Genomic DNA, 13678 nt, shown 5'->3' with positions numbered 1-13678 from the left:
ACTCTGGCCCAAGTGAGCATTGAAAGGGCACGTGATTAAGGCAGGGAGACTGGGTAGGAGATCGTTGCAGATATCCAGTGAAGAGATGCTGTTGGACTGACCTGAAGCCGAGTTACAGAGATGAAACAGAAGGGGGCTGACTAAGAAAAGATGAGTTGGATGTTGTACAGAGGAGGAAAACAGAAGTGCCTAGAGGATTCCTGGAGTTTGTGTTTGTATAACCGAAATGGGTTGGACAACCAGTGCCATTCAACACGGCAAGAGAGATGGGAGAAAGGATGATGAGTTCCAATGGGGGCGGGTCTTGTTTGAAGTACCTGTGAGATATCAAAGTGGAGATGCCCAGTAGGCAACCAGATATCCAGTCCTGAAGTTCAGAGGAGACATCTGGGATGGAGGGGACAACTTGGGAGCCACCCTGAGCACGACGATAATGGTAGGTCAAGAAGGTGGTTAAAATCCTTGAGAGACTGGAAAGAGTACAGAGAGTAGAGTCCCAAGAAGGCAAGGGAAGAGGACCCTAGGAAGTAGACTGAGATGGCTCAGCACAGAGGAAGAGAATCAGGGAGAGTGGGGTTCAAAGAAACAAGGGAGAAAGTTTTGAGATAAGGAGGATTTATGAGGAGGTTCAAATGCTGTGTTGAGAAGAAGAAATGAAAGAATTGTGATGATGAGAGAAGCGTGAGCTGCCTTGAGGTGAACGTGCTCTATGATTCTGGGGAGCCACACACAGAACGACCGGGTGGAGGATTAGCGACTCTAACCACACAGTAGAAACACCTGGGGACTTTTTTTTAAATAATAAATCCTGGGTCATAGATTTCATTGGTCTGAGGTGGAGCCTGGGCCAGAATACATTTTTAAAGCTCCGCAAGAGAGCCTAGTGTGTGGCCACAGTTGGGAACCACTGTTCCAGTTACGCCCTATTTGAGCCACAGAGGATTGAAACAGGCTCCTCTGGGAGAGGTCAGGTGACCTGCACGTTGATCTGTGTTGTTGGGATGCACAGGAAATGGAGTCCAGCCAATTACAATGCATCTGTGTGGACCCATGTCTTTTTGGTAGGGACAGGTCCTGAAATTGGGGGAATACCATAGATGAATCCTCCATTGCTGGTGAAGGGAATTTTGCTGGCTTTCCCAGAATGTAAGAGATCTGTCCCCAAATCAGGCCAAGTTTATACCCACCAAACGTCTTTCTGGTTAATAATTAAGCTTTACCTGGTAATTTAAAGATTACACGTATTTTTCAAAATTTGAAAGGAATGCGTATATAAGGATAAAAAGATACTACAGCAGTAACATTCTTTCCCCTCAGATCATCTCTATCCACAGCTACAGCCCAAAGCCAACCACTGGGCCATTTCTGTCTATGTGTCTGGTGGTTACCCCATAACTGTAAATAACATGCTTACCTCTCTCTTTCCTAATATATCAACACTCTACCTTACCTATCAATAACAGAAGATGAGAGTTTACTTACTCTGCTTTTACTGCCCCTTCTCCCTTCCAAAGTTTGGTAGTCTCAGTATTATTTTTAATTCTTCTTTGGGTTACTTTCATAAAAGTATACTTTAGTGTATTTAAAATTCTATTTCTCATTCCATGAACTTGACACAGTATTTCTTAACTCCACACAGTGTGAGATGAAGATATCAGCTCCCCCGCTTTCCTCTTTCAACTTCTGTCAGTTTGATCTATGCATTTCCATTGTTCTGATTGACAGCATTACATTCTGTTCTGTAACCATAAGTCCTCTCTGCTTGGTCTGCCGGTTAATTCTGAGTTGAAAACCAAAAAACTGCATTTGAATTATTTTGAGTAGGGCTTCCCTGGTGGCGCAGTGGTTAAGAATCCGCCTGCAGGGGACACGGGTTCAAGCCCTGGTTTGGGAAGATCCCACGTGCCATGGAGCAACTAAGCCCATGTGCCACAACTACTGAGCCTGCACTCTAGAGCCCGCGAGCCACAGCTACTGAGCCCACGTTGCACAACTACTGAAGCCCGCGTGCCTAGAGCCCATGCTCCACAACAAGAGAAGCCACCGCAATGAGAAGCCCACGCAGCGCAACGAAGAGTAGCCCCCGCTCGCCGCAACTAGAGAAAGCCCGCATGCAGCAACAAAGACCCAATGCAGCCAAAAATAAATTAAAAAACAAAATTATTTTGAGTAGGTAGATGCTGTTCCCTGGAGAGCCAAGGACTGTGTCAGCACCACATTTCTTCTTTTTGGGTCCAATGCCACAACTCTTGGGTGACTTAGGGAGAGTGTTCCCAGTTGCTTGTTCTGATTCTCTTTTATTACACTCCATCAATGACTCAAAATCATGGTTCATTTTAGTTTGCCTCTTTTTGGATCATGCTTTTCTTGTATCTCTTTTCCTAGAATTCTCTTTTTTCTTGTTGAGAAAAGAAACATATTCTGTCTTCGTCATGTCACAAACATTTCTGGCATCTTACTCATCCCATCTCTGGAAGAAGAATAATTGAATGCCTTCAATTTTTCTTCTTACAGAGAGATTTCTTGGAGCCCAATTACTTCCTGTTTCAACTTGAACCTGGGAAAACGGGTGTTAGAGATAAAGAACACAAATATTTTGATCACTGCAAAAGGATGGTCTCATTGTAAACAAATCAATTTGCTGTGTATTCATTAGTCTTGTCTGAATTTAGTTAGTGTGACCTTGTCACGGAGATGCCAATTATCTATGGACACATAAAGAAAATTCAGGTTCTGGGTCTCAGAGATTAAGTATCTGAAGGTAGTCACTCAGCCACCCCAAGAGTCTCACCACAATCAGCCAAAATCCTTCAGTGCACTTGTAGTGGATGCTGTGATGTGTTGCCAAGACGTCCAAAGGACTAAGGCACTCCGCCCCTTGCCTCAATTCAAGACATCTCTGAAGGGCCGTCCCACGTTCAGAGTTCCCCATGGGATGGGCTGAGGCCTCTTTTGCAACTGCTTTGAACTTCAACTTCTTTTACTGTCCAATCCTTCCTTCACTCTCCTACAGGTGTTGTTCCCACAAGTGCTCCCCAATAAATATCTGTCTCAAAGTCTGTTTTCTGAGGAACTGAACCTACAATCCTACTTTTCTCTCATACATAAACAAACAATAATATAATAAACAACAAATATAAACAAACAAACAAGAAGGTTAATTTCTTATGGGGATATTGGGTTATTGTGGGAGGGGGTTGTTTTCTAGGCAGGAGATGGGATGAGGGGTGGGATTCAGTTTCAGGAGAGGCAGGAGGGGCTGGGATCCAGGACATCAAGGGATGGGAACAGGAACTAAGCTTCATCAGAGACAGGAAGGGAGGACAGTCAGGTGCTGAAGATGTTTAAAGGGATTGGAATGGGGGAGCAAGTTGAGGACGTGGTAATGATGGTTGTGACTCTGAATTTGCTTGAGGAGAAGAGCACTCTCTCTCTAACTTCAGTTCTTCCTCCTATTATACCTGTACCTAGAGATCCTGACCGGAGGCGGAGTGGGGGTGGGGATATGGGATGGGCATGGACCTGAACTCCTCCCCCATGATGGTGCCCTGTCTAGATACTGCCAATGCCCTCCCTCAGGAGTCTGGTCCCTCTCTCTGCCGTGCCCTCCATCTCTCCAGACATAGGCCAGGGCCCTCTTTGGATGAAAGAGATCCCCCATTAGATCCCATCAGGGTCCTCTTTGGATGGAAAAGATATACCCACATCCCAGTACCAGGCCATGGATGGGATTTTCAGTATCACTTCCTGCCTGGACCATTGCCTCACCTCCCCCCACCTCCCCATTAAATTGTTCAAATTGTACTTGAACTTGACCTGCTTCTCAGCTTCCCACCAATGATGAGGGTGAACAAAATCTTCTCCTCCCCACAAAGACTGATCTGGTAAAAACGAAATTCTGAGGGAATCCATATTTTTTTCATTCAAAATAAGAACTTGAATCCCAAGGGAAAACGTGCAGCCTTGGAGCTTAGATCACCAGCTTTGAGAGGGGAGGGGCCTCTCAGCTCAGAGAACATGCACCACAGTCTCTGTCCCACCTCTTGCCAGCTGGGTGACTTGGGCCAATAACTTACTGTCTCTGACCCTCAGTTTCCACATCTGTAAAACTGTCATAAGAACAGCAGGTACCACGCGGAGCTTGGAAAGATTTTATGGAAAATTAAATGAGACAACCACGCAGATCTGCTGGCACACTGCCTAGCACATGGTAAGCACAAAGTAAATATTACCTATGATTGTGATTATGATTACTGAATTTTAAATATCAGTAGATTGGCACTGAGTTTTAGTTGCTAAAATGCTACTACCCGGGCCTTTGTGAGAAGTAGCTGTACAGAGTCAGCTTTCTGTTTTGTTCTGATATGTTGTCTAATCCCTTGTTTCTCCTTCCCCTTCGAGGTTCCAGCTGTGGAGGTCCCAGGATGCCTTAAATCTGAGGAGGTGTCACGTGTAAATCAAAATCAAGTCTGTTTCTCTTTGGTAAATACTTACACTGCCCCACGCAAATGCCTGCCTACTCCATGTGGCAGATTCATCTTTCCAAACCGTCAACTCGGAGATTGGTCTATCAGCCCACGCACATCCGTGGCGTGGATGTCACATCTTGGGTGGTACTCGAAGGCCTGACCAGGTGGAGAACTTGTCCTTTGGGGACAAGTTTTCATTCTCCCTCTACCTGCTCTTTCTTTCCTACACGTGGATTTCTTTCTGTCATCTTATTTTCTCTTTGTCATCTTTGTTTTCTTTTTCTACACAAGTGTGTGTGTGTGTGTGTGTGTGTGCCCGTGTGCATGTGTGTGTGTTTACATATTAAATAAGTAACATATGCTTAATTTAGAAAACACAGAAAAGCAAAGAGATGGGGCAAAGTGTAATCCCACCACCTTGGGTGTGTATCCTTCCAGAACACCCAGACATGCATACAATTTTTGTTTCCATGAAAATAAAATCATATAGGCTAGACCAATTGTTCTCCATCAGGGAGATTTTTGTCCTCCTCTCAGAGGACATTTGGCAACGTCTGGAGACATTTCCGTTGTCAAAACTGAGGCAAGTGGTGCTACTGGCATCTAGGGTAGAGGCCAAGGATGCCGCTACACATCCTACAACGCACAGGACAGCCCCACAGCAACTGACTGTCTAGCCCCAAAGGTCAAGAGGGCCAAGGTTAAGGGACACTGGTCTGGACCAGGGTTTGGCAGATTAAAGCCCCTGCTGGTTAGCTGCCTGATTTTATAAATAAACTTTTATTGGAACACAAGACGTCCATCCATTTACATGTTTTCTCTGGAGGCTTTTGCCTTAAACAGCAGCTGCGTAGTTGTTACAGGGACTGTGTGGACTGCAAAGCCTAAAATAGATGTGAACCACACATGAAATTTTAAGTTTTTCTGGTATCCAGAGTTTTTTAAAGTACAAAGACAACTCAATAGCAAAAGAAACAACCCGACTAAAAAATGGACCAAGGATCTGAATAGACAGTTTTCCAAAGAAGACATAAAAATGACCAACAGGGACATGAAAATGTGCTCAACGTTAACCACCAGGGAAATGCAAATCAAAACCACAATGAGGTATCACCTCACACCTGTTAGGATAACTATAATGAAAAAGAAAACGTAAGTGTTGGTGAGGGTATGGAGAAAAGGGAAACTTGTGCCCTGTTAGTGGGCATGAAATTGATGCAGCCACTATGGAAAACAGTACGGAGGTTCCTCAAAAAGTTAAAAATAGAACTACCATATGATCCAGCAATCCCTCTTCTAAACTTATATAATAGGAAATGAAATCATTGGTACTTCAAGGAGATATCTGTGCTCTCACATTCATTGCAGCATTATTCACGATAGCTAAAATATGGAAGCAATCCAAATGTCCATTGACAGATGAATGGATAAAGAAATTGTAGTATATATAGGTAATGGACTATTATCCAGCCTTAAAAAAAATGAGACCTTGCCATTTACAACAACATGGATGAACCTGGAAGACATTTTGCTAAGTGAAATAATCCAGACCCCAAAAGAAAAATACTGCACAAACTTATTTATATGCAGAATCTAAAAGAAGTCGAATACATAGATGCAGGGAGTACAACGGTAGTTACCAAGGGTGGGGAGATGGGGGAAATGGGGAGATGTCGGTGAGCGGGTACAAAGTTGCAGTTGTGTAGGATGAATGAAGTTAGAGATCTAATGTACAGTATGATGACTATAGTTAATAATGCTGTACTGTGTACTGGAAATTTGTCAAGAGAATAGATTTGTATTTTCATCACACAAAGAAATTATGTGAGGAGATGGATACGTTAATTAGCTTGACTGTAGTAATCGTTTCACTCTGTTTATGTGTCAAAACATTATGTCGTATACCTTAAACATATACAATTGTTCTTTTTAAAAATAAAAGTAAATAAATATTTAAAATGTACGAAGAGGCAGGTGAAATAAATTTGAATAGCATGTCCAAAATATTATCATTTCAACATTGCAGTCAATGTAAAAATTGTTAATGAGATATTCTATATCCTTTTTTTCCATACTAAGCCTTTACTTACAGCACATCTCAATTCAGACTAGTCACATTTCAAGTGCTTATGTGGCTCTCGGCGACTGTACCAGACAACACAGGACTGCACTATTACAAGCTACAGCGTTTACTTAATATAAAGGTCCTTTCTTGTCCACGCTACATTTTTATATCACTTTTAAATGGCTCAATTTATTTAAAAGATCCCCATCTTTTGGATATTTATATTGCTTCCTAGTTTCATAATTATAAACCATGCTGCCATCAACATTCTTACATTAAAACGTTATACCCCATCTTTAATTATTTCCTTAGGATAAATTCCCACATGTGGGTCAAAGAGCACACATCTGTGCTCAAATTTTTAAGCCTTTTAAAATATATTGTTTAATAATAATACCTCTCCTGACAAGGTTGTTATGAGGATTAAGCGAGCTAGTACATGTAAACCAATTTCATTAATTAAAGTAAGGTTAGTAAGACTTCAAATAGTAGTGCCTTGCACATAAAAGCCTTCTATAAATGTCCTCTATTATTATGACCAGTACTACGTCTGAATGCGTCTCCAGCACTGTTATACTAATTTATACCCCAGTTAACAATGTCCACGAACGCCTGATTGCAGTGCTCTCTCTCCAATACCATTATATTTATAGCTCTTACAAGTTTCATATGCTTCTTGTTATAGTTGGTTTAATCTGACTGTAGTTCATTAGTTTTCTTAGACTTAATTTTTCTTGGATAGGCCTGTCACAACCTCAGTCTATATCCATGTATCTACCGATACTATATAAAATAGTTCAACTATATAGATACACATATATCTAGTTGGACAATTTTTCACTGAACTGTGTAGGACAATAAATGACCATTTGTATCAGTCAGCTTTCATTTGGTTATGTTGTTGTAACAAACAACCCTAACATTTCAGGGGCTTACAACAACAAATATGTATTTCTCACTCTCATTCCATGTGAGAACTTGGGCTGAAAGAGCAGTGCCTATTGGGGTTATGCCTTTCTAATGGCAGACAGAGAGGAATAAATGATCAAGAGTAAGAGTGAAGTCTGCTATAACCTCTACCCTTACCTGTCACTCAATCTCTCCTGCTCGCATTTCATTTTGCCCATGACAAAGCAAGTCATGGCACCAAGCCCAATATCAAGGGGGTGGAGAAGTATGCTCCAACCATAAGAGACACTGCAAGTCACATGGCAATGGGCGGGGATTGAAAGGGTGAGCAAATGATTGAGGACTAATACACGATCCACCCCACCAGTCAAATCAATCCAGTTAAGTTAAACTGGTTATGTGGCTCCACCCACCTGAAGTCAGAAATCCATTAGGACTCACTGAAGTCCCACAGGAGTGCTGTGGCCCCTGCCCCCTAAGGGGACAGATAACAGACGCTGAGCTTCTGAACTGCTTCCAAGGTGCTCTAAGGACAAACTGATCCAGAGGGGCTAAGCTTAAAGCAAATATGGCTACATCTCCACTCCCTGCATGAAGGTACAATCAATGAAAAGAGCTTTGTACCTAAAGAAATCATTTCATCATCAAACAACTAGGAAATGATAAATCCCTGGATGCCCTTGCAGCCATCAAACAAACTAAAGGTACCTCGATTCTCTAGGAAAGACAGTCTGGCAGTCTCCTCAGAACAGGGGAGAGTGGTATTCATATCCTGGCTGCATCACCTGTATGATCAATGGTTCTATCATCATCATCATCACCATCATCACTGCCACAATCACCACCTTTTAAGGTCCAGTCAGCTGCCACACTCCTGAAGCCAGCCAATAGCACCCCAGTTGGCCAAAGGGGCATCTCCATCCCAGATAACTGACCCCTGTCCTAAAGAAATGAGCCACAGGCTCTGGTTGCCTGATTAATTGGAAAATCACTAAGCTATTTGAAACTGCATAAAAATGTATCTGTAAAATCCTAACACTAGATGGTTTCGGAAATAATAAGTGTGCAGTAAAATCACAAGCCTGTTCCACTGCAAACGCAAAAGAAGGCGTTCCAGAAATATGAGAAATGAAAAGGAGAAATGCCTGTTTCCTATGGTAAGTCACTTCATATCTGAATCATTTATTTATATAACAAGTCTTTCTGGACTGATTAAGGGAACTGCCAATTACACTCACCATCCTTTCTTCAGGTTACAGAGAAGCATGACGTTTCTTCTTGCTTTACATGAGAGTGCCTGGGCTGGAGATGTGTGTCCTGGCAACCAAACTCTTCCCCATGTTTGTCAGCCTCTGGAAGGATTCAGTGCTCAGAGGGAAGCACTTCTCATCCCGAACCAATGGCAGAGGAGAGAAAAACAACAGGGTCCTTTCCATCCCACAGTGCTACTGAGCTTGCCTGAGCCTTTGAAAATGGCCAGAAAAGAAAGTACAGTATTTTCTTCTTTATGCATTTTTAAGCTCTAAGTCTTTCAAGGCCCAGTTCAAATCCCACCTCTGCTGTGAAGCCTTTCCAAATTCCCCCCAGTGAGCATGATTTTCCATCTTCTGAACCCCAACTTATATTTCCTGACTTTACCCCCTCTTCGGCACTGTCTTCGCTCCTGGTAATGTTGGTTAACTTCTCAAGTAGACTGTTGCAGGTAGTGATTTTACATTCATTCCAATCTCCTTCTGGGTTTCAGAGCAATGAGTTCAGGGGTGAGCCTGTGATCCCAGCAGGACCATCCAGCACTTGTTCTGCGTAATTAAAAATATATGTTGGAAGACAGAAGCTCCTGTCTTGTGCTGGGTCATGAGCTATAAGGAGATTTTAAGCCTGGAATTTCTGAAGGCCATCTTCCCTGGACTTCTGCAGAAAGCCCCGACTGAGAGATGGAGAGCCCTAATGACATCGTTTGAACCCCTAGATCCAGCTATGCCTGCAATTCTTACCCCAGACTTCCCAATTACGTGAGCAAATATACTCGTTTTGCTGCTTCAGTGGATTTGAGTTGACTCTTATCATCTGCAAGCTAAGTGACTAATCTGTTCACTCAGAACTCAAGGAAAAGGATGCTTAAAGATTCCCTGGACCACAAAGCCTCCAGAATCTTTCCGTCTTGCTGCTCTGCTCTTGTCTTACGCGGCTGAAGCTGACTGCCCCCACCTCTGGGTTCCAGCTGGAAATGGGTAGAGCACACGGAGGAGTGCACAGCCAGTGTCTGAAGGCCCGGCTCGGGAGCTGGCACAACTGCCTCCCTCAGAGCCCTATGGTCAGTACTTAATGTCACAGCTACACCTGCAGGGGCCTCTGGGACGTGTAGTCCATCCAGGCAGCTGTGTGTCCAGCCATGACTCTATTCCTGAAGGAAAGAACAGATGTGGATGCACAACTCTCCGTCTAAAGCACACCAGCTGCTTGCAGATTAAAACAGTTGAAATGCCAAGTCTCCTTGAAGTGCATTCAAGGTTGGGAGTGAGGTGGGGAAAAGCCACATCCTAAGTAAAAAGTGCTGGTGAGCGGAGCTCCACGTGGTCCACCGCGGAGGTGTGTTACCAGGGCAACTGCGCTAAGCGGGAACCACATTTCCTAGCGTGCCGCTCCCCATGTGGCTCCGCGCCGGGTTTGGCCACGAGAGAAGTGAGCATGAGGTCCAGAAGGTGGCGGTGAAGCAGCAGCCGTTACACTCTGAAGGTCGGTGCAGGGCACCCCGCATTGCCGCAGCTCGCGGGCCGCAGCTCTACTGCTGCTCACCTGTTGCAGGGGGCAGCGGCCTGCAGCCTCTCAGCCAATGCCCAACCTCCTCTTTCAGATTTTCCAAGTCCTCGGCCAAGTGCAAGCGTTGCTGCACAGCACAGGACGCCAGCAGCTTCCGTGGGTCACCCTGCATGGAGCTTGGACACTGTGGGAGACAAACATGGGCTCCAGCCGGCCTCGCAGGTCCCAGCCTTTCTTTACCTTAACCTTGAGGTTTCTCAGCCTCAGCACTGATGCTGTTTTAAGCCAGATGATTCTTTGTTGTGTGGGGCTGTCCTGTGCATTGTGGGGTGTTCAGCAGCATCCCTGGCCTCTGCCCGCTAGATGCTAGTAGCGACACTCATGGCAGTTGTGGGAACCCAAACTGTCTCTAGGCTTTGCTGAATGTCTCCTGGGGGGCAAATCACCCCGGGTTGAGACCACTGTCGTCATATCCATGTTTCCTTCCCAATTTCCGGCCTTGTGACCTACAGCAACTTCAGGCCCACTTTCACACGCAGAGGCGTATGACTCAGAGACTCCTTGAGACCTCGCCGCCAGCTCCCACGGTCACAGTCTAACCCCACAGTCAGTCCCTTATCTTGTGTTCCTCAGGGCTGTTCCGCTCAGGGCTGCATTATGACGTTCATGTGCCCCTTCCTCTATAAAAAAATAAAAGATGATATGCAAAGGCTATTTTGGTATAAAAACAAATACTATGTAGGCTGGATTTATTATTAGATATTCATTTTTATACTCATTTTAACTAAAATTAGAGCTTTTGTGGGCCCCTGCAAGGAAGGGAGAGCCCTAAGCATTGTGTCTTTGATAGAGGAGTTGGCCCTGGGCCTGCTTCTTCCCCTGGAGCCTAACAGGTGCTCTCACTTCCCACAATTATCTTCTTTGTAATCAGAACAAAAACACATGCAGCAGTGATTTGCTTCTTTCAAGACCAGCCTGACTTTAGGGGAGGAACTCCAAGTACTTGAGGCTGCAGTCAATGGGAGCAGAGCAAAATTGGGCGAGGGCCCTCCATGAGTCTGCCTCTTAGCCCACTAGCTGGACCAATAGAAGTGACGGATGCGATTTAGGGAATTCGGGGCAAAAGATGAGTGTGAAATAGAACTCCCTTTTAAAAGCACATCAAGGAAAACACGTGTGTCTCAAGGTGAAATTGTAGACATGTGTTTGCTATGTATTTTCCATTAGATTGTTAATAATCGGATATAAATCATCTAGTGCAATCAGATGGACCAATCCTGGGGTCCCTTTCCCCACCAGTGACGGCTGTTTCTGATTAGCACAGAGCCCCCTGCCCTGACGAACAATGGTCTCCTCTCGGGCTGTGGAGGACAGGAAATTAAGCCATCAGGCATCTTGCCCATTATTCTCACGCTATCCTCAAGCTGTAAATCCATCAAATATGAAAGGCAGAAATATAAATTGGGGCCAAATTGGAGGAAGTTGGAGATGCAGTTTTATTCCACACGTCTCTCAGAAAGTTTGTCCACAAATGTTCAGTATTCACTCTGGAATTAAAATACCCGCTTTACAGCAGATGTTTTATAGACGGGCACCACTGTAGATGGTAAGAAGTTTGTATCAGAGCACCAAATATTTCCTTTAGCAAGAACTCTGCTTTTATCTATGGAAATATCAGGAAATCATTTTGAGTCGAACAACCAAAATAAAGGCAGTGGAGTTTGAGATAAATGTTAGGAAAATTGTGTAAAACATTATATCAAAACCCTTGGCACTGTCAAAAAGATTTCTGAATCCAATAAGTAGCTGAAGAAGAGAATTCAATTCCATTTTTCACTTTGTCTGCCAATTTTATAGCACTTCATTTAAAATGGAATCTCTAAAGAATCAATTCAAATTAGTTTTACAGTTTTCCCCCAAAGAATCTGCTTTAAAATAAATTGAATTGGAGCATGTGACATAATATGTGAGCATAAAATTCATGTTAACTAGTCTGACGGAAAAAAGTTCTCATAATAAGGAAACAAATAATCACACATGACTGAGCTAAAAATAGTCTTTAGATTGTCAGTTTCAAAATTGAACAAAAATAGGGAGAGTTGTTATAATAATGATATGGCACATTTCCTCCTAATGAAATGGCCTTGAATTCTGTAATAAATTACAGAAAGAGAATCCTCTGGGCAAAAAGAAAAATACCAGACATGAGTTGCTGTCATAAATAGAGTGACAGCAATGCAAATACCTTCCAGCTGGGACTGAGCAGCCTCTGCTGGAGGCTTCATTACTGAAGCCAGAGCTGAGCTGGGGTGAACAATATACTGAAGATGATCCTTCATCATCTGTGGCGCCCTGTTTATAAAACAGCTTCTGCTGCTGTATTTGCTTTGTTTTGATCAGGTATATTGAGTATAAATATTTATTTGAAATCTCTTTATAAAGTTTATTAGGAGTCTTAGGCTCCTTGAGAATAGGGACAATAGCTTATGTGACTTGGTAACCACCCGTACCTATCACAGCATCTGACACGTGGTAGGAATCCCATATGTGTCTGAGGGAGGAACATAAGAATGAATAAATCAATGAATCAATTTAGCATTAAAATCACATTAAACTTAGTTATTACACCTTAAAAAAATTTTACAGTTAAGTTAGGAAATGTACTGTTAGTTTAATTAAGGAGGGGACAGTTGGGTTGTGGTGATTTTTTTTTTCCTCTGTTGAAACCAAGAAACAAATACTTAGGTTTGTCACTGAATAAGGCTTGATGGAGATTCTTTTTTTTAATTTAATTTTTTAATGTATTTTATTAAAGGATAGTTGATTTACAGTGTTGTGTTAGTTTCTGGTATACAGCAAAGTGATTCAGTTATACATATATATAATAGTTTACATCTGCTAATCCCAAACTCCCACTCCATCCCCCCCTCACCCTTCCTTGGCAACCACAAGTCTGTTCTCTACGTCTGTGAGTCTCTTTCTGTTTTGTAGATAATTTCATATTTTAGACTCCACATATGTGATATCATATGGTATTTGTTCTTTTTCTGACTTACTTCACTTAGTATGATAATCTCTACGTCCATCCATGTTGCTGCAAATGGCATTATTCCATTCTTTTTTATGGCTGAGTAGTATTCCATTGTATATATGTACCACATCTTCTTTATCCATTCATCTGTTGATGGGCACTTGGGTTGTTTCCATGTCTTGGCTATTGTGAATAGTGCTGCTATGAACATTGGGGTGCATGTATCTTTTTGAGATGTAGTTTGGTCTGGATATATGCCCAGGAGTGAAATTGCTGGATCATATGGCAACTCTATTTTTAGTTTTTTGAGGAATCTCCATACTGTTTTCCATAGTGGCTGCACCAGTTTACATTCCCACCAATAGTGTAGGAGGGTTCCATTTCCTCCACACCCTCTCCAGCATTTGTTATTTGTAGACTTTTTTTTTTTTTTGCGGTACGCAG

General features: G+C 43.0%; 1 protein-coding gene across 7 annotated transcripts in view; it reads right to left on the bottom strand.

Moving 5' to 3' along the window:
* EFCAB11 (EF-hand calcium binding domain 11) overlaps window positions 1–13678 on the bottom strand; it is a 226694-nt gene that overhangs the window by 50972 nt on the left and 162044 nt on the right. The window contains exons 8-9 of one of the 7 annotated variants that reach the window (XR_012329874.1): window positions 12714–12754; window positions 8682–10883 (exon numbers count right to left, since the gene is read on the bottom strand). The exons of 4 other annotated variants lie outside the window; for them this stretch is intronic. Coding sequence is in view for 1 of the 3 variants with exons in the window: in XM_019919188.3 (XP_019774747.1) it covers window positions 10819–10883; window positions 12714–12754 (106 nt within the window). In the remaining 2 variants the exon portion in view is untranslated. Of the gene's footprint in view, window positions 1–8596; window positions 10884–12713; window positions 12755–13678 lie in introns of those variants that run through there. 2 more of the 7 variants (XM_019919188.3, XR_002173037.3) reach the window with 2 other exon arrangements.

This window comes from Tursiops truncatus, chromosome 2 (genome assembly GCF_011762595.2).
Source record: "Tursiops truncatus isolate mTurTru1 chromosome 2, mTurTru1.mat.Y, whole genome shotgun sequence".
NCBI lineage: Eukaryota > Metazoa > Chordata > Mammalia > Artiodactyla > Delphinidae > Tursiops > Tursiops truncatus.
The sequence above is the reverse complement of the archived record's forward strand: the minus strand, read 5'-3'. Positions and strand labels throughout refer to the sequence as shown.